Below are 19,391 nucleotides of genomic sequence, written 5' to 3'. Positions count from 1 at the left end.
TTCAGTCCATGGGATCACAAAGAGTCTAACACTGTTAGGGTGGGCCTAAGGCAGATGGCTTAGAAGAAGGGGAAGTTTGGACACAGACACACGTCATCACTGGGAGAATTCCACATGAAGGTGAAGGCCAAGGTCGAGGTGGGGATGCTTCTACACGCCAAGCAATCCTGAAGATGGCCAGGTCACCACCAGAGCCTGGGGAGAGGAAGGAACAGACCCTCCCCTACAGACCTCAGAAGGAGCCAACCTCACTGGCTCCTTGATCTTAGACTTCTGGGCTCCAGAACTGAGAGGGCAGATTTTTCTATTGTTTAAGCTACTCAGTTGGTGGTGTGTGTGCTAAGTCACTTCAGCCGTGTCTGACTCTTTGGGACTGTAGCCCACCAGGCTCCTCTGTCCTTGGGATTTTCCAGGCAAAAACACTGGAGTGGGCTGCCGTTCCCTGCTCCAGAGGATCTTCCAGAGCCGGGAACTGAACCCAGGTCCCTTATGTCTCCCGCACTGGCAGGCGGGTTCTTTACCACTGGCACCAGTTTGTGGTACCTGGAGCACTACCCTAGCAAATAATAAAACTTCTGGGGATCTCTGTTGGTCTGTGAAATCTGGGATGTTGGACAAAGAATGCCCCCTGCCATCTCAGTAAAATAGGATGTGTGCCCATCAAGGCAGCAGCCACTACTGACACGGCCCCCGAGGGGATTCAGGATGGGAACAGGATGCTGGCCCTCGGTAGCAAGGTGCCTATCACTGGAGCGATGTCCTGAAACCCAGACTCTTGCCTCTTCCCATATATAGAAAAGCACTAAATTCGTTAACTTGAGATGTCTGGTATTTCTTTAGTTGGGAGAATCGTTTGAAGATTGACTACCAAGTTTTCTTTGCTGTTGTTTATTTATTTATTTGTTTTTGAAAAACCTCCTATATATCCCTTGCCCCTGAGGACAGTCCTCAGAGCTACTGAGAGACTGTATCTGGGCTGAAGTCCTCAGTGAAGCTCCAAATAAAGCATAATTCTCAACGTTCAGTTTCTACATTTTTTTTTTCCCATCAACAGGTGTTTGCTCTCATGACCATTTGTTTTGGCCTGAATGAAGTTCAGAGGTGATGGGCCAGACCTGGGCCTTTTGATAAGCGCCTCAGCTTCACACTGCTGTCGCCTCTGTGGCAGGCAGACTGCCCGCCCCTTACCTCCTGGGGGCCCCGGTACCATGTCCAGGTCCCCGCACTCAAGGACTCTGGTGACATCACACATGCCTCTCCTTTCCCCATCTCTTCAGGGTTTTCTCCTGAGAATTCAAAGTCCATGGTTTAGCATCTTGTTCAGCCACCTTCACCCAAGAGCTAATTTAAACATTGGGAGTACATTAGTGAAAAAACAAAAATACTCTCACGAGGCTTACTTTTTACTGTCGAGAGGCAGACAATGAAACAAAGGCCATAATAGGTGAATGAGATACAGTTGATCCTTGAAAATCACAGGGCTTAGGGTCACTGAGCTTCTGCACAGTCAGAGGTCTGTGCATAGCTTTACAGTGGGCTCTTGGTATCCAGGATTCACCATATATATGGATTCAACAAACCACGGATTCTGCATTACTGTAGAGCCTGTTCATTGAAAAAAAAATCCTAGTATACATAGACCTGCACAATTCAAATCCTGTTGTTCAAGAGCCACCTGTGACTTCGAGAACGTGCTAATGGTTGCTGGAGGAAGGATGGGGGAAGGGACAGTTAGGGAGTTTGGGATGGACACGTGCACATTGCTGTGTTTAAGACGGATAACCAACGAGGACCTACGGTATAGCGCGTGGAACTCAGCTTAAAGTTATGAGGCTGGACGGGAAGGGAGTTGGGGGAGAACGGGTGCGTGTGTATGTGTGGCTGAGACCTTTCGCTGCTCACCTGAAACTGTCACAATATTGCTTGTTAATCGGCTATACCCCTGCAGAAAATAAAGGGTTAAAAAGAATAGCGTCCCCTGTGGAATATTAGGTAAAGCAAGAGGGAAAGGGACAGCAGGGATGGAGAGCTGTAGCGAGAGTGTCACGGGGGAAGATGGCTGCTACTTTACAGGGGATGGATGTGATCACGTGTGACAGTCACAATTTTTAATAATCCAAAGAGTCAAGAGGCAGCGGTTGTTTCCAATATCAAGATTATGGCTGAACGTTTTCTGTACTCTGTTTCCTAATCTTCCCTTTGTGAGGAAAAAAATATTCATTCCTTGTCTTTAAAAAAACAAAACAAAACACAACACACCTTCTAATTTGGGAATACATTTACAAGAAAGTTATATAAGAAACGAATGAACAGAAGCCTCATTGAAATACAGTCAGGCGACCAGAAGGGGGAGCTCTCACATCCTGTAAGGATAGAAGAGCCCAGTGGAAAGAATGAAAGACCCCCTCTCAGAAAAGACCCAGCCAATGGAAAGACGCAGACTCTGCTCCCTAGAGCCCTTCCCCACTGTACACAGCCAGCGGCTCTGACGACAATTATTAAAGAATACAGGTCCACGTGGGAATATCTCAGAGGAAGCTAGAAGAAAAAAAGCAGAAGTAGCATCCAGGTGAGGGCAGGACCAGCTATCTACTTTGTGGGTCCCAGTGCGGAATAAAATGCAGGATTCCACTTCCTAAACAACACTGCGATGGCTGGGACAGAGCCGTGAACTGGGCTCAGTGCCCACTGGGACTCTGCCTGGGTCACAAGCCCAGGAAGCCAGCCCTGGGCCAGGGGGTAAATGCCCAGAGAGTGCCGGTGGTGGTCTGAATTCCCAATACATTGACCCACCTTCAGCAGGCTGGCAACGTGGGAGAATGTACCTTACAGAAGACGGGCCTGTGCCTCCCCAGATCAAGAGCAGTCCTGCTGTTTGCCCCCAGCTGGCCGGCAGGAGCTGCTCTTGCCCAGGGAAGGAGGTTGGAAGGCTGGGTTTTACTCACAGTGAGAAGCACAGATGTGGGCACGCCAGGCCCAGGGCTTCACACCTGGTATCCCTTTTCCATCTTTAACAAGCCTGTGCACTTGGTACCAAAGTGTGGTCTACTTAGATAAGGGCACTAGGCTTATGGGAGTGATGGTGGGGCTCTGACTCAGCCGTTCTCACTCTAAAGTTAGTATTTTTAACCCTTTACACTTGCCTTGTACTAGTTTGTTCACACAACACACACACACACACACACTCTCTCTCACACACACACATTCACACACGTGCATGGTTTGCCAAATGAATTGCTTTATTCAGAAGAGTCAACCAGGAGTGTGGCTGCCATAGCAAAACATAACATTGGCGTTGACGAGGAGTGGACGGGTGGAAAAATGGCCTGCTTCCCAAGGAAGCTGGGGAAGGGGCTGGGCATCCTCGCCCAGACTTGAGCGTCTCCTTCTGGACAGAGGCTTCTGTTTGGGGCGAGAAGACCTCCTGACTTGTGTCTAGGATGGGAGAGGGGGTTTCCTTCATTTGCCAGGGCATGTGGCTAGGCTAGGGAGTGGGGAGCTAAGTGGAAACTCGGCTTTAGGAGGCAAGGTGTCCAGGCTCAGGGGCTTCTCAAGCACTTGGGCGTACTCCACCGACAGTTGCTGTAGTATTGGAGCTTTTTATTATAGGTCTTCATGTTTCTTGCAAAACAAATGATGGCTATTTGATCACATTTGCACCGTTGACATTTAAAGTAGGTCCGATCCTCTAAAATCACACGAAAATATACATGGGATACATGCGTGTGCCAAGTCGCTTCAGTTTTGTCTCTTCGCGACTATATGGGCTGCAGCCCACCAGGCTCCTCTGTCCATGGAGTTTCCAGGCAAGAGCGCTGGAGTGGGTAGCCATTCCCTTCTCCATGGGATCTCCCCAACCCAGGGATGGAACCTGAGTATCTAATTTCTCCTGCATGGGCAAGTGGGTTCTTTATCACTAGCACCACCCAGGAAGACCAAACACTGGATGGTTGGTTAATATTCTTGGGTTTCTCATGGGAAATCTGAGGGAATAACACAGCCCGTGTTCTCCCAGAATTTCTAGTTTGGGACAAGCACCAGTGTCCAGATATTTCTGATTGATGGGGAGACAGAATTCCTACCCTTAGAAGCCCATACCCAGTCTGATGGGGACACGAGCCGTGAACTGGGATTCTGTGAAAACCCTTGCTGTAAGCCTTGCTGTTTCTCCTCCCCAGCAGATGTGTTCAGGTGCAAAGCCCCTGTTCCCTGGAGTCGGGGAATGCTTCTTGGTGGGTGTAAGCCAGTCATGGTCGTCCCTGTTCCCTTCGTAGTGAGCAGTGCAGGGGAATCACGTGACCTTGCCCTGACCAGTGAGCCACAAGGGAAAGTCTGCTGGGGGCTTCCGGGAAGGATGAATTTCCAAACAGAGCCTTGTGAAGGGAGAGCCTCTTCCGTAAGGTGAAGCCGTAACTCTTGGAGCTCTAAGTGTGTCTTGGAATCACGTTGCCAGTGTGGCAGGGCAGAAGGCTGGGAAAGGACTGGATCCCTGGCGACACAGCTGAGGGGGCACCCCCGCTCTGGCACTGCCCTCTCTCAGAGTCTGCTATAGGAGAGTCAGACTTCCTCACTCTCTGAGCCTCTGTTGGGTGGGCATCTTGTTGCTTGTCATCCAGAGCCTTCTGAAGCAGAAGGTATTAAGAAGAGGTGGCAAGAATACACGGAAGAACTGTACAAAAAAGATCTCCATGACCCAGATAATCACGATGGTGTGATCACTCACCTAGAGCCAGACATCCTGGAATGCAAAGTCAAGTGGGCCTTAGGAAGCATCACTATGAACAAAGCTAATGGGATTCCAGTTGAGCTGTTTCAAATCCTAAAAGATGATGCTGTGAAAGTGCTGCACTCAATATGCCAGCAAATCTGGAAAACTCAGCAGTGGCCACAGGACTGGAAAAGGTCTGTTTTCATTCCAATCCCAAAGAAAGGCAATGCCAAAGAATGCTCAAACTACTGCACAATTGCACTCATCTCACACATTAGTAAAGTAATCCTTGAAATTCTCCAAGCCAGGCTTCAACAGTATGTGAACCGTGTGTTTGCAGATGTTCAAGCTGGATTTAGAAAAGGCAGAGGAACTAGAGATCAAATTGCCAACATCTGCTGGATCATGGAAAAAGCAAGAGAGTTCCAGAAAAACATCTATTTCTGTTTTATTGACTATACTAAAGCCTTTGACTGTGTGGATCACAACAAACTGGAAAATTCTTTAAGAGGTAGAAATACCGGACCACCTGACCTGCCTCTTGAGAAATCTGTATGTAGGTCAGGAAGCAACAGTTAGAACTGGACATGGAACAACAGACTGGTTCCAAATCAGGAAAGGAGTATGTCAAGGCTGTGTATTGTCACCCTGCTTATTTAACTTATATGCAGAGTACATCATGAGAAACGCTGGGCTGGAGGAAGCACAAGCTGGAATCAAGATTGCCGGGAGAAATATCAATCACCTCAGATATGCAGATGACACCACCCTTATGGCAGAAAGTGAAGAGGAACTAAAGAGCCTCTTGATGAAAGTGAAAGAGGAGAGTGAAAAAGTTGGCTTAAAGCTCAACATTCAGAAAACAAAGATCATGGCATCTGGTCCCATCACTTCATGGCAAATAGATGGAGAAACAATGGAAACAGTGACAAATTTTATTTTTGGGGGGGCTCCAAAATCACTGCAGATGATGATTGCAGCCTTGAAGTTAAAAGACGCTTACTCCTTGGAAGAAAAGTTATGACCAACCTAGACAGCATATTAAAAAACAGAGACATTTCTTTGCCAGCAAAGGTCCATCTAGTCAAAGTTATGATTTTTCCTGTAATCATGTATGGATGTGAGAGTTGGACTATAAAGAAAGCTAAGTGCCAAAGAATTGATGTTTTTGAATTGTGGTGTTGGGGAAGACTCTTGAGAGTCCCTTGGACTGCAAAGAGATCCAACCAGTCCATCCTAAAGGAAATCAGTCCTGAATATTCATTGGAAGGAGGGATGCTGAAACTGAAACTCCAATACTTTGGCCACCTGATGCAAAGAACTGACTCATTGGAAAAGACCCTGATGCTGGGAAAGATTGAGGGCAGGAGGAGAAGGGGACGACAGAGGATGAGATGGTTGGATGGGATAACGGACTCAATGGACATGAGTTTGAGTAAACATGGGGAGTTGGTGATGGACAGGCAGGCCTGGCGTGCTGCAGTCCATGGGGTTGGACAAGACTGAGTGACTCAACTGAACTGAACTGACCCCGAGCTTGCTAAAGACACATGACCTTATGAAAAGGTCATGATGGGAAGACATAATTTCTGATCTCAGTGACCTCAGGCTGTTAAGGAAAAGTCCATGGTTTCTCAAAATCCCACTCGTGGGTCAGCTGTCCAGGGCATTAGGCAATCTCTTCCAGCCACCGCCCACCTCTCCTCCCCTTCTTGGCCAAACTTGCTCCAGAAGGTTGTCTACACTTGCAGCCTGTCTTCCTCCCACCCACCTTCCAGCCCACTCTAACCTGGCTTTGCCTTCTCAGATCCATGGGAACAGCTCCCACTGAGTCGCCAGTGGTCTTCCTGCCTCTAAATCCAAGGAGCCCGGCCAGCCCTTATCCTGAAAGACCCCTCTGTTAAACTGGCTGCTGTTAATCATCTCCTCCTGGCCCAACTCCTTGACCTCTTTGCGTTTCTCCTTTCTGGGCCTTTAAAGATCAAGTGGGTGGGTCCATCCAAGTCTCTGCTCTCTGTGGCCACCTCCTGAATCTGTGTCCAGTCCTCCCCTTCATCTGTGTGTTCGTTTATCCAGCTGCCTGCTGCTCATTTCCCTTGGTGTTCTGGAAGTTTCCAAGCTCAACTTGTTCCCAGTGGAAGTCTTCCTGCCCTCCCCTACCAGGCCCTCTCAGTTGTACCATCCACATGGTGGTATAGCCATCCAACAGCTCCAGTCAAGCACCAAGCTCAGGTGACCCTGTTTCGGGCCTATCATAATGGCAGCCTCCACCCCTTGCGTCTGGACCCACCATTGCTAAAGGTCAACAGCTTCCTGTCTCTTGCATGGACCCCCTTCATCTGTCTCCCTCCACACTCAACCAGAGTCAGTCCTCTGCAAGATAAACCTGAACATGTCACGTCTTTGCTTGAGAACTCCCTAATTCTTTCAGACAAAATCTAAATACAGTACCGTCTTGGGGACTTGACTAGCCCCTTTCTTTCTCTCCAGCATCATCACTCACCACTGGGTCTCATCCTCACATTTCCTTTCATCAGCACAGAATAATTATAGGTCCCTCTAGCCCCTTGGATCCCGCTATGTCCTCTTGTTCGGATGTCCCCAACCCTCCTTTCCCGACCCCTCACAGCCTGGAAGACTCAGCTTGGAGGTCACCGTTCTTGGCGTTCAGAGTCCTTTGCCTCACTTCCTATCAGAATCTACCATGTTGTATTTTCATTTTTGTTACTCCCCAGTCCTCCGCGAGCCCCCTGAGGCAGGGGCACTGTCCCTTTGAATTAACATCTAGCTCTGGTGCCCAGCACAGAGGACACTTAGGAAAATGGACAGCGGAGGCTGGGTGGAGGCGTAGGACTCTTTCTTACCACAAACGACCAGGTCCCAGAGGAGAGTAAAGTTGCATTTCAGGGACACGGTGCCACACCTACGATTCTCCAGCTTTCTGTAGCAACAGTCCTGCTCTGCGCAGCATCTGCAACGAGCTTGTGCTATCGGGGCTGCCCCCCAATCTCCAGAGGGCCCAGGGACCCAGGTCACCCCCATTGACCCTGGGCAGAGACCCAGGCACATTCCAATAGTCTAGAGCGGAGTTTCTAGCAGGTTGGCTGCTTTTTTAGCAGGGACTTCCTGGGGTTCTTTGATCCTGGAATACCAACATGAGACTTTGGCTCCCACCCCAGCCGGGGCCACAGGTGGGCAGAGATGGGAGGGCTGGGGGTGGCCTCCCCCATCCGTTGCGTCCTTGGGGGGTCCTCTGCCACCACCGCACAGGGGCAGCCCCGGAAGCCATCAGTGGTCACAGGTTCTCCTCCTGTCGTGTACTTGAGCTTTTTCTGAAAATCTGCCAGGTGTCCACCCTGCAGCAGGGCTGGAAGGGCACTGCCGGGTGGCGGGGCCTGAGACGCTGTGACCTCCCTCTGCTTCTCCCCCTCCCCCTCCAAGACAATCTCTCTTCCTCCCACTGAGAGAGGGCCAGATGCAGACGGAATGGAAGCTGGGGTTGGAGGCGCCTCCCTCCACGGGCTGCTCCCCTTCTGGTGAGAGGTCGCTGTCAACTCTTACCGAAGCCATGATCAACGCCAGCAGCAGGAGGGGCTTCATGTTGAGGGAATTACAGACAGACCCTCCTGGGTGGCGCCAGCATCTGCCCCGGCCCCTGCTGTCCTGCTCACATTCAACGATCCTGATGAAGACGTCTTTAAGAGAACTCTCAGACACGCTCCTTGGCTCCAGGCACACAGTACACGAGGAGGGGGCGCTTCCCAGCTCTGCTGAGTTTCGCTGGCCAAGAACCCCCTCCCCCCATGAAACACTGCAGAGACCTCCATGCTCCTCACCCACCTGAGAGTTCCTGGAAGGTTGTGACCAGGCCATCCCACCAAACTGGGAGATCCCTGAGGTCTTAGGCCGTGTGTTGTGCCCCCAGTAGGTGTATCTTACTCCCCCCACACACTGGAGTCGAGGCTTGTGGACTTCACCCATGGAGCTGGATCCGCGGTGCTTTTCTCCAGAACTATAGCGCACCGTCTCTTTCACATCTTAAACATGTGCATACTTCCCTTGTGGCTCAGCTGGTAAAGAATCCGTCTGCAAAGCGGGAGACCTGGGTTTGATCCCTGGGGTGGGAAGATCCCCTGGAGAAGAGAAAGGCTTCCCACTCCAGTCTTCTGGCCTGGAGAATTCCATGGGGTCACAAAGAGTCGGACACAACCGAGTGACTTTCACTTTCACTTGTACATGCGCAAATACACAGCTACTCACACACACATATGCACACACACTCTATACTCATCTACTAATGTGGACATCCTTTTACACGCCCTTTACACATTCACGTGTGCACACAATGCGCTTGTGCACACATACCTTCTTGTAGTACCGAGTCAGGCACGTGCAGGCTTGTGCTCATGGGTGTGTGCATGTACACACGCACGCACACGCACGCACACACACGCACACACATGTACACACATGTACACAGACATATGCACACATGTACACACACGTGTACACAGACACACACACTATAGGCACCCTTGAGGGTGGCCAGTAATCAGGGACTGGATATTCATTTTTGTCTATTTACTTCTCAGAGGATCCTGAATTGGTGTCTCCAAGCGACCACCTTGTTTATTCTGAACTCCAGTTAAATAGCTGATCCCTCTGGGAGCTTGGTGGGGTAGGGGATGCGGTGGGGATACCCCCCTTAGTTGGGGGACTCAGAGTTTGGCAGGCTACTCACCCTAGGCAATCCTCTTTTTTCCCCTCTCATCAACAGTACAGAACTGAGGTTTTTCCATCCTTACGCTCCATTCGCTGATGCCGAGATTGGAGGTTATTTTGTCATCTTTCTTGTGGGTGTCCCTCCTGAGTGAATAAATCCCCGTAATCAGGTCTGGGTGTGAGCCTCCTGAACCCACTTCCAGGAGAGGGCAAGGGCCATCTGCTGCTGGCCAAGGGCTTTTCCTTTCTGCTGCTAAGTAAGCCGCTTGGGAATAAGAATCGGGGCAGTTAACGTGATTCATTCATTCCATAAGCCAGCCATTCAAGAAGCACATGCTAAGCCTCCACAAAGTGCCAGCCCGCCGTGAACCTCTCAGGAGGTGATGAGAACTCGTCCCGCCCCCAGGGATCCTGGGGACCCCGGCAGGGAGAGAACTGCAGTGGGGCAGATGACACCTGCTCGCCTGGCTTGGAACAGCACCTCCACCTTCTCTTCTGGCTCCTCTTTCCTCTCTTCCTCCTCCTCCCCTTCTAGAAAAAGCAAGAGACTGTCCAGAGGTCCCGGTACTCTCACCCAGGCATGTACTGCCGGCCCCTCCTCCCCAGGGTCCCGGTACTCTCACCCAGGCGTGTACTGCCGCCCCCTCCTTGCCAGTCCTCACCTGTTTGGAGATGGAGCTGACTGATGCTCATGGGATCTATTGCTCTTTCTTCTTCCGCCTCAGGGAGACAGTGACTCTATTTCCAAAGTAGATGCCTTTTTCAAGCCCTTCACCACTGCTAAGAGGTTAACTTGTGTGACCTTCAGTTAATAGTCCCCAACACTCACCCCCCAGAAGCCAGAGACCGAGGCTATGGTGCCCATCCCCATTCTGCTTGCTCCCCACATTCTCCAGGCCCCCCTCCAGGCTAGGCTCAGGAGACTGAATCTTGCCAGCAAAACGTGTGCATCAGTGCTGAGGGTCACCGCCAGGCAGAAATGAGGTAAAGGCCACGTCCTGTGCCACAGTTTCTGAGCCCTGAATGGTGGAACCGGAAGATGGAGACAGCTTGGGTCCCTGAGTCATCGCGTGGAGGACCCTTGTCCAGGAGAGTCCACCCACATACAGGCTTCAGCCAACCTCAGATCACGCAGCACCATTGCTGTTCAGTTACTCAGTCGTGCCTCACTCATGGTCTTTGCATGAGTGAGAAATACACTTTGATTTGTTAAACTACTGATCATTGAGATCAGTGAGCAGCAAGCATGGTGGTCTCACCCCATCAATAACCAGCTCTGTGGCTGGATTAGACCTCATGGTTGTTATGATTTCATGATACCTTTTCATGATAATTATCAGAAATCCTTGAATAAAGGTTTATTACTTACATGACCAGGAAGTTACACAGCGCAGCTGGAGCCCCACAGCAAAATCGAGGGTAGAGAGAGCCTGAGATCTTGGGGCTGGGGTTCTGCTTTTATTTGGGTTGAGGGTGGGGGCCTAGGCTTTTGTTGGCTCACTCTTAACTGGTGGATTTAAAATACATGAGCAGTAATGTAAAGTGCAGGAGGAGGGGAAAAAAAAAACCCACAAAAACAGGTGGCCCAAATAGTCGAATTAACCAAAATCTATAAAATGAAGGCGTGGCTGGCAAGGTGTTGATTCTAGACCGCTATCTTTGACCTGGATGCCCGGCAACCAGAGGTTATCAGGCACCAGTTGAAGGTTATCAGGAAAATACCTTACAAGAAACCAACACAACTGTCAGGCTTTATACTACAGTAACCTATCTGTTAACAGCCATCCCAGGCCGCTTTCATCTGAATATAGTTTCCTTGAGGAGCTAGACCTGCATTAGGGGTTGATTCCTGTCGCCGCCAAATTCCTACATTGAATCCTGACCTCCAGTATGACCTCAGGATATGACTCTATTTGGAAAAGAGGGTCTTTGTGGGGATGATGAGTTAGGATAAGTTTATTAGGGTGGACCTAAAGCTGAAACTCCAGTACTTTGTCCACCTCATGCGAAGAGTTGACTCATTGAAAAAGACTCTGATGCTGGGAGGGATTGGGGGCAGGAGGAGAAGGGGACGACAGAGGATGAGATGGCTGGATGGCATCACTGACTCGATGGATGTGAGTCTGAGTGAACTCTGGGAGTTGGTGATGGACAGGGAGGCCTGGCGTGCTGCGATTCATGGGGTTGCAGAGTCGGATACGACTGAGCGACTGAACTGAACTGAATGCAGGATGACCGGTATCTTTAGAAAGAGGGGAAGTTTGGACAAAGATGCACATGCATCTTCACTAGGAGAATTCCACCTTCCAGAAGGTGAAGGCCGAGATTGAGGTGGGGATGCTTCCACACACCAAGCAATCCTGAAGATGGCCAGGTCACCACCAGAGCCTGGGGAGAGGAGGGAACAGATCCTCCCCCACAGACCTCAGAAGAAGCCAACCTCACTGGCTCCTTGATCTTAGACTTCTGGGCTCCAGAACTGAGAGAGCAGATTTTTCTGTTGTTTAGGCTACTCAGGTCATGGTTCCTGGTACAAATTCCTAGCAAATTAAACAGCCTCCGAAGATCTCCATGAGTCTTGACAATATGGGATTTGAGGACAAAGAATGCCCCCTGCCATCTCAGTAAACAAAGACGCTGTGGCCATCCAGCCATCAGCCGCCCCTGACAGCGCCCCCGAGGGGACTCAGAACGGAGGGAATCAGGGCACCAGCCCTCGGCAGGTAAGGCGCATGAGGCACGGTGCAGGAGTGATTGCATCAGCGCCAGACTCTTGCATCTTTTAACACATAGAAGAGCGCCAAATTTATTAACCTGAGATATCAGGTTTTCCTTTAGCTGGCAGATATCTTTTGGTGTTTAACTACCCCGGGCTTTTTTGTTTGTTAGCTTATTTTTGCAAAAACTCCTACATATCCCAACTCCTCCCTTACCCCTGAGGACAGTCCTCAGACCTACCCAACAGTATGTATCCGGGCTGAAGTCCTCCGTAAAGCCCCCAATAAAGCACTATTCTCAGTGTTTAGGTTGTGCATTTTTTCCCATCAACAGACTTTTGCTCTCACATCTGTCTTTGGCCTAGATGCAGGTATGGAGATGACACGCTAAACCTTGGCCTTCTGTCAAGCACCTCAGCTTTGGAATACTGTTGTTTCTATGGCAGGCAACGCGCCTCACCCCCATATATCTTGGTGGCCCCTGGTATCGTGTCCAGGTCCCAGCACTCAAAGACTCTGGTGATGTCACACACGGCCCTGCCTTTTCCCATCTTCTCAGGATTTTTCCCAATAATTCAACATCAGTGGTCTGGCCTCTTGATAGCCGCCTTCATCCAGAAACTAATTTAAGCACTTGGAGTACATTAATAAAAAAACAAAACTACTTTCATGGGGCCTACATTTTAGTGGAGAGAGGTTATGAAACAAAAGATACAACAGGTAATCTTTGAATGGCATGGGGGTTAGGGGCGCTGACCCTCTGCACAGTCGGATATTTGCCTGTGACTTCACGGTGGCCCCAGCATCTGTGATTCCCCACATACAGGCTTCAGCCAACCTCAGATCACTCAGCACCATTGCTGTTCAGTTACTCAGTCATGCCTGACTCTGCAACCCCATGGACTGCGGCAGGCCTCCCTGTCCTTCACCATCTCCTGGAGCCTGCTCAAACTCATGTCCATTGAGTAGGTGATGCCATCCAACCATCTCGTCCTCTGTCATCCCCTTCTCATCCTGCCTTCAGTCTTTCCCAACATCAGGGTCTTTCTAATGAATCGGCTCTTCACATCAGGTGGCCAAAGTATTGGAGCTTCAGCTTCAGCAGCAGTCCTTCCAATGAATATTCAGGACTGATCTCCTTTAGGATGGACTGGTTTGCTCTCCTTGCAGTCCAAGAGACTCTCAAGAGTCTTCTCCAGCACCACAGTTCAAAAGCATCAAATCTTTGGCACTCAGCCTTCTTTATGTTCCAACTCTCACATCCATACGTGACTACTGGAAAAACCATAATTTTGACTATACAGACCTTTGTCAGGGAAGCATTGTCTCTGCTTTTTAATATGCTGTCTAGGTTTGTCATAGCTTTTCTTCTAAGGAACAACTGTCTTTTCATTTCATGGCTGCAGTCACCATCTGCAGCGATTTTGGAGCCCAAGAAAATAAAGTCTGTCACTGTTTCCATTGTTTCCCCATCTATTTGCCATGAAGTGATGGGACTGGATGCCATGGTCTCAGTTTTTTGAATGTTGAGTTTTAAGCCAGCTTTTTGTAGTACTGTAGTGTATGTCTATACCAAAGCCTTTGATTGTGTGGATCACAATACACTGTGGAAAATTCTGAGAGAGATGGGAATACCAGACCATCTGACCTGCCTCTTGAGAAACCTATATGCAGGTCAGGAAGCAACGTTAGAACTGGACATGGAACAACAGGCTGGTTCCAAACAGGAAAAGGAGTATGTCAAGGCTGTATATTGTTACCCTGCTTATTTAACTTCTATGCAGAGTACATCATGAGAAATGCTGGGCTGGAAGAAGCACAAGCTGGAATCAAGATTGCTGGGGGAAATATCAATAACCTCAGATATGCAGATGAAACCACCCTTATGGTAGAAAGTGAAGAGGAACTAAAGAGCCTCTTGATGAAAGTGAAAGAGGAGAGTGAAAAAGTTGGCTTAAAGCTCAACATTCAGAAAACAAAGATCATGGCATCTGGTCCCATCACTTCATGGGAAATAGATGGGGAAACAGTGGAAACAGTGTCAGACTTTATTTTTTGGGGGCTCCAGAATCACTGCAGATAGTGATTGAAGCCATGAAATTAAAACACGCTTACTCCTTAGAAGGAAAGTTATGACCAACCTAGATAGCATATTGAAAAGCAGAGACATTACTTTGCCAACAAAGGTCCATCTAGTCAAGGCTATGGTTTTTCCAGTGGTCATGGGTGTGAGAGTTGGACTGTGAAGAAAGCTGAGTGCCGAAGAATTGATGCTTTTGAACTGTGGTGTTGGAGAAGACTCTTGAGAGTCCCTTGGACTGCAAGGACATCCAGCCAGTCCATTCTGAAGGAGATCAGCCCTGGGATTTCTTTGGAAGGACTGATGCTAAAGCTGAAACTCCAGTACTTTGGTCACTTCATGCGAAGAGTTGACTCATTGGAAAAAAATCTGATGCTGGGAGAGATTGAGGGCAGGAGGAGAAGGGGACGACAGAGGAGGAGATGGCTGGATGGCATCACCGACTCGATGGACATGAGTTTGGGTGAACTCCAGGAGTTGGTGATGGACAGGGAGGCCTGGCATGCTGCGATTCATGGGGTCACAAAGAGTCAGACATGACTGAGTGACTGAATTGAACTGAACTTAGTGTATGTCTGTTTATTGAAAAAAAATCTGTGTATAAATGGGCCTAAGCAATTCAAACCCTTGTTCAAGAGTCAATTGTGGGGTATTAGACGGTGATGAAGCAAGAGGGAAGAGGCAACAGAAATGGATGAGGGGCAGCGGGAGCATCCTGGGGGAGGTCCTGTTACCTTCCATGGGACGGACGTGCTCAAACAGGATAGCCAACGCTCAGAAATGTTTTCATTTATTAATAATTAGAAGAGCTAGCCTCGTATAAGTGATTGTTTCCAAAATCAGAGTTATGCCTGAACTTTTTCTGTACTCTGATTCCTAATCTTCCTTTGTGAGGAAAAATTATTTAATACTCTTAAAAAAAAAAACTTCTGATGTGGAAATACATTTATGTGTAAGTTGTGTAAGAAATGAATAAACAGAAACCTCAATGAAATATAATTAAGGAGCCAGAAGGCAGAGGTCTCACATCCAGGAAGGTTAGCAGAGCCCAGTGGGCAGAAGGAATGAGTCCCCTTCCTTCCTGGTAAGGACTCAGCCCATGAAAAGCCACGGACTCTTTGTTTCCTTGAGCCCGTCCCCACTGCACAGAGCCAGCAGCTCTGGTGGAGATTACTGAAGAATTCCCAGGTGGGAATATCTGAGAGGAGCCTTGGATGACAAGAGGGGAAGTAGCATCCAGGTGAGGGATGGACCAGCCACCTACTTTGTGGGTCCCCTACTTTGTGGATTCCACATCATTAACAACATTGTGATGGCTGGGGCAGAGCCGTGACCTAGGCGCAGTGCCCACTGGGGCTCTGCCTGGGTCACAAGCCCAGGAAGCCAGCCCTGGGCGAGGGGGTAAGTGCCCTGAGAGTCCCATCAGTGGCCAGTGTTACACTGACCCACCTCTGGGCCAGCAACATAGAAGACTGTGCCTCACAGAAGACTTGGATTATAGACCCTCAAACATCAGGAGCCGCATTTCTGTCTCTCCCCAACAGGCCAGCAGGAGCTGCTCTTGCCTAGGGTAGGAGAGGTGGAAGGCTGGGTTTTTCTTGTAACAATAAGAACAGAGGCAGACAGGTCAGAGCCGGTGGTTTATGTCCATTATCCATTTAACTTCCCCAATAAGCCAGGGGGCCCTTGGGACAAAGCGATCTTCGTTTAGATGAGGGCGCAAAGGCCTAGGGAAGTGGTGGTGGTGGGGATTTGACTCAGCCAGCCTGATGCTAAGTGAAGTGTAGTCCCTCGGTCATGCCCAGTGTTTTGGGATGCCGTGGACCCCATGGAGCCTGCCAGGCTCCTCTGTCCGTGGGATTTTCCAGGCAAGGATACTGGAGCGGTTTGCCATTTCCTTCTCCAGGGGATCTTCCCCAACCAGGCATCGATCTCGGGTCTTCTGCACGGCAGGCAGATTCTTTACCGACTGAGCCACCAGAGAAGCCCATATTTTTACCCCCTTACACACTATTCCCTCGTACTGGTTTGTTCTCACACTAGAGGTACCTGTGAGTACCACCCATACACACACACACACACACACACACACTCACATGCAGTTTGCCAAATAAATTGTTTTATTCAGAAGAGCCCACCAGGAGTGTAGCTGCCACAGCTAAATGTGACTTTGGACTTGAAGAAGAGTGGAAATGGGAGGAACAAAACCTCTGGCTGTCCAAGGAAGCAGGGGAAGGAGCTTGGCATACATGCCCGGATCTGCGCTTCTCTTTCTAGATAGAAGGCTTCTGTTGGGGGAGAGAAGGGCTCCCGGCTGGTCTCTAGGATGGAAGAGGGGGTTTTCTTCATTTGCGAGGGAACATGGCGAGGGCAGGGAGTCGGGTGCTAGAGTGGAGGCTCAGCACTGGGTGGTAAGGCGTCCAGGATCGGGGGCCTCTCAGCACTTCGGGGCGCGCCCTGTGCACAGTAAGTTGCTGTACTTTTGGAGCTTTCTAGTATAGGTGTTCTGGGTCTTTGCAAAACAGATGGCAGCTTTTTTATCACATTCACAGACTATACGTCTACACACACCTTGATTCTCTGAAACCACAAGAAAATAAAAACAGGGTGGGGTTAGTTAATATTCCATGGTTTCTTCTGGGAATTCCGAGGGACAAGACACAGCCCCTGTTCTCCCAGGGTTTCTAGTCTGGGACAAGCATGGACGTTCAGATATTACTGGCTGATGAGGGCCCTGTGTGGGCCCTCAGAAAGCCCACGCCCCGTGTCGTGAGAACACCAGCAAGCTGAGCACTGGGATTCTGTGAAAAGCCTTTCTCTTAGCCACTGCCTCTTCCTTCTCCCCAGCAGATGCGTTCAGGGGCAAGGTCCCTGGCCGGGGCATCGGGGAGCGGCTCTTGATAGGTCACGGTCGTCCCTGTTCCCTTTGTAGTGATTAGGGCAGGAGAAGCACGTGACCTTGCCCTCCAGTGAGCCCCAAGGGAAAGTCTGCTGGGGCTTCCGGGAAGGATGACTTTCCTCTCTCTGAAAAGAGGCTTGTAAAGGAAAGCCTCTTTTGTAGGGTGAAGCGACAACTCGTGAAGCTCTAGGGTGCCTTGGAATCACGATGCCGATGTGGCAGGGCAGAAGGCTGGGAAAGGACTGGACCCTTGGCAGCACAGCCGAGGAGCTGCCCCAGCTGACCACCATTGCTGCAGGTCAAGGGCTTGCTATCTTTTGTCTGCATCGAGACAATACACCCCCTTCCATCAGTCTCCATCCACCCTCAGCCTGAGCAAGTTCCCTGAAATGCATGTCTGGTCACGTCACTCCTTCCCCCAAGAGCTCGCTAATTCTTTGGGACAAAATGTGAATAGAACCCGACACCTTTCTTTCTCTCCAGCATTATTGCTCACTGCTCTGTCTCATCCTCACGGTTCCCTCCCGCAGCACAGAACTGCTACAGCCCCCTCTGGCCCCCTGGACCCTGCTGTGTCATCTTGGTGGGATGCCCCAGCCCTCCTTCCCCTTGACTCCTCTCCGCCTTGAGGCTGCAGCTTGGAGGTCACCATTCTGAGGAGGCTTCCTCGACCCTCAGGCTGTGCTCAGAGCCCCGCCCTCGTCCTGACTGCGTATCAGAGTCTACTGTGTTGATTTTCCTTTTCCTTACTTCCCACTCAACCGTGAGCCCTTGAGGCAGAGACCTTTGTATCTAGCTCTGGTGCCCGGCACAGCGAACACACAGGAAAATGAACAAAGGAGGCTGGGTGCAGTCCGTAGGACTTGTTCTTACCACAGATGATTTGGCCCCGGCGGATGGACACATTGTATCCCAGGAACTTGGTGCCACACCCATGATACTTCAGCTTTTTGTAACAGCAGTCATGTTCCCAACAGCACCTGCGACAAGACTGAGCTATGGGGGCGGCCTCCGCACGCGCCAGGGAGCCGGGTGCCGTGGTTTCACCCACCTCGACCCGGCGCAGAGACCCGGGGACACGGGACTAATTTAGAGCACAGCTTCCACCAGGATGGCTGCTGTTTCAGCTGAGCCTCGCTGGCGTTCTTTGAGGTGAGGCGCCAGCCTTCGGCTCCCGCCCCAGCCGGGGCCACCAGTGGGCAGAGGCGGGAGGGCTGGGGGTGGCCTCACCAATCTGTTGCGTCCTTGGGGGTTCCTCTGCCACCCAGTCCACAGTAGCAGCCGTAGGCACCATAATTGGACGCGGCTCCCTTTCCTGTTGTGTGCTTGATCATTGCCGCGAAATCCCACAAATATGCCTGGACCTGAAGAAGGGCTGGAAGGACATTGCCTGGTGACGGGGCCTGGGACGGCACGTCCACCTCCGCCTCTCGCTGCCACTCCCCCTCCCCACAAAGGTCCTCGTCTTCATCCCGCAGAGAGGGGGACAGACACGGCGGAAGGGGGCCTTGGGAATGAAGGAGCCTCCTTCCCTGGGCTCTCACCCTTCTGGTGAGTGACAATGAAAGTGAAGTCGCTCAGTTGTGTCCGACTCTTTGCGACCCCGTGGATTGTAGCCCACCAGGCTGCTCTGTCCAAGGGATTCTCCAGGCAAGAATACTGGAGTGGGTTGCCATGCCTTCCTCCAGGGGATCTTCCCAACCCAGGGATCGATCCGGGGTCTCCGGCATTGCAGGCAGATGCTTTACCCTCTGAGCCACCAGGATGAGAGGTAGGATGAACTCTTACCAAAGGCCATGATCACTGCAAGCAGCAGAAGGGTCTTCATCTTGAGGGTTCTGTGGGGGAGAAATACAGATAGGACGGCCTAGACCCCTCTCCCAGGTGATACTAGCTTCTGCCCCGGGCCCTGCTTTCTTGCTAGCATTCAGCAGTTCTGATGAAAAGAGCCTTTAAAGAGCCTCTCAGCCCCAGGCGGGATCCAGCATGACTGCCTTAATCAGGCACACAGTACACGTGGAGGGGGCACTTCCCAGCTTTGTCGAACTTTCCACTGGTCAAGATCACCCCTCCCCGCAATATACACCAATGAGACCCCCATGCTCCTCACCCACCTGAGAGTTTCTGGAAGGCAGCGACCAGATCATTGCATAAAACTGGGAGATAGATCCCTGAGGTCTTAGGCTGTGTGTCCCGCATTAGATGTTTCTTACTCACCCTCTACCCTGGAGTCAAGGCTTGGGAATTCTGCCCGTGGAGTCCAAT

General features: G+C 50.5%; 1 protein-coding gene and 1 pseudogene across 1 annotated transcript; both read right to left on the bottom strand.

The window, feature by feature from the left end:
- Positions 1-3,539: 3,539 nt before the first annotated feature.
- LOC138432490 (phospholipase A2, membrane associated-like) lies at positions 3,540-8,308 on the bottom strand (annotated as a pseudogene).
- An 8,021-nt stretch (positions 8,309-16,329) lies between these two features.
- On the bottom strand, positions 16,330-18,958 carry LOC138433063 (phospholipase A2, membrane associated-like). The gene is made up of 4 exons (XM_069575100.1): positions 18,915-18,958; positions 18,357-18,501; positions 18,000-18,106; positions 16,330-16,807 (listed from the first exon to the last, which is right to left on the bottom strand). Exons 1-4 carry the CDS (start codon positions 18,952-18,954, stop codon positions 16,665-16,667), a joined length of 435 nt encoding a protein of 144 aa, XP_069431201.1. The 5' UTR covers positions 18,955-18,958; the 3' UTR covers positions 16,330-16,664.
- Between the last annotated feature and the right edge of the window lie 433 nt (positions 18,959-19,391).

The sequence above is a fragment of the Ovis canadensis genome, chromosome 2 (assembly GCF_042477335.2).
Source record: "Ovis canadensis isolate MfBH-ARS-UI-01 breed Bighorn chromosome 2, ARS-UI_OviCan_v2, whole genome shotgun sequence".
Lineage (NCBI taxonomy): Eukaryota > Metazoa > Chordata > Mammalia > Artiodactyla > Bovidae > Ovis > Ovis canadensis.
This window is presented reverse-complemented; position numbering and strand designations above follow the sequence as displayed.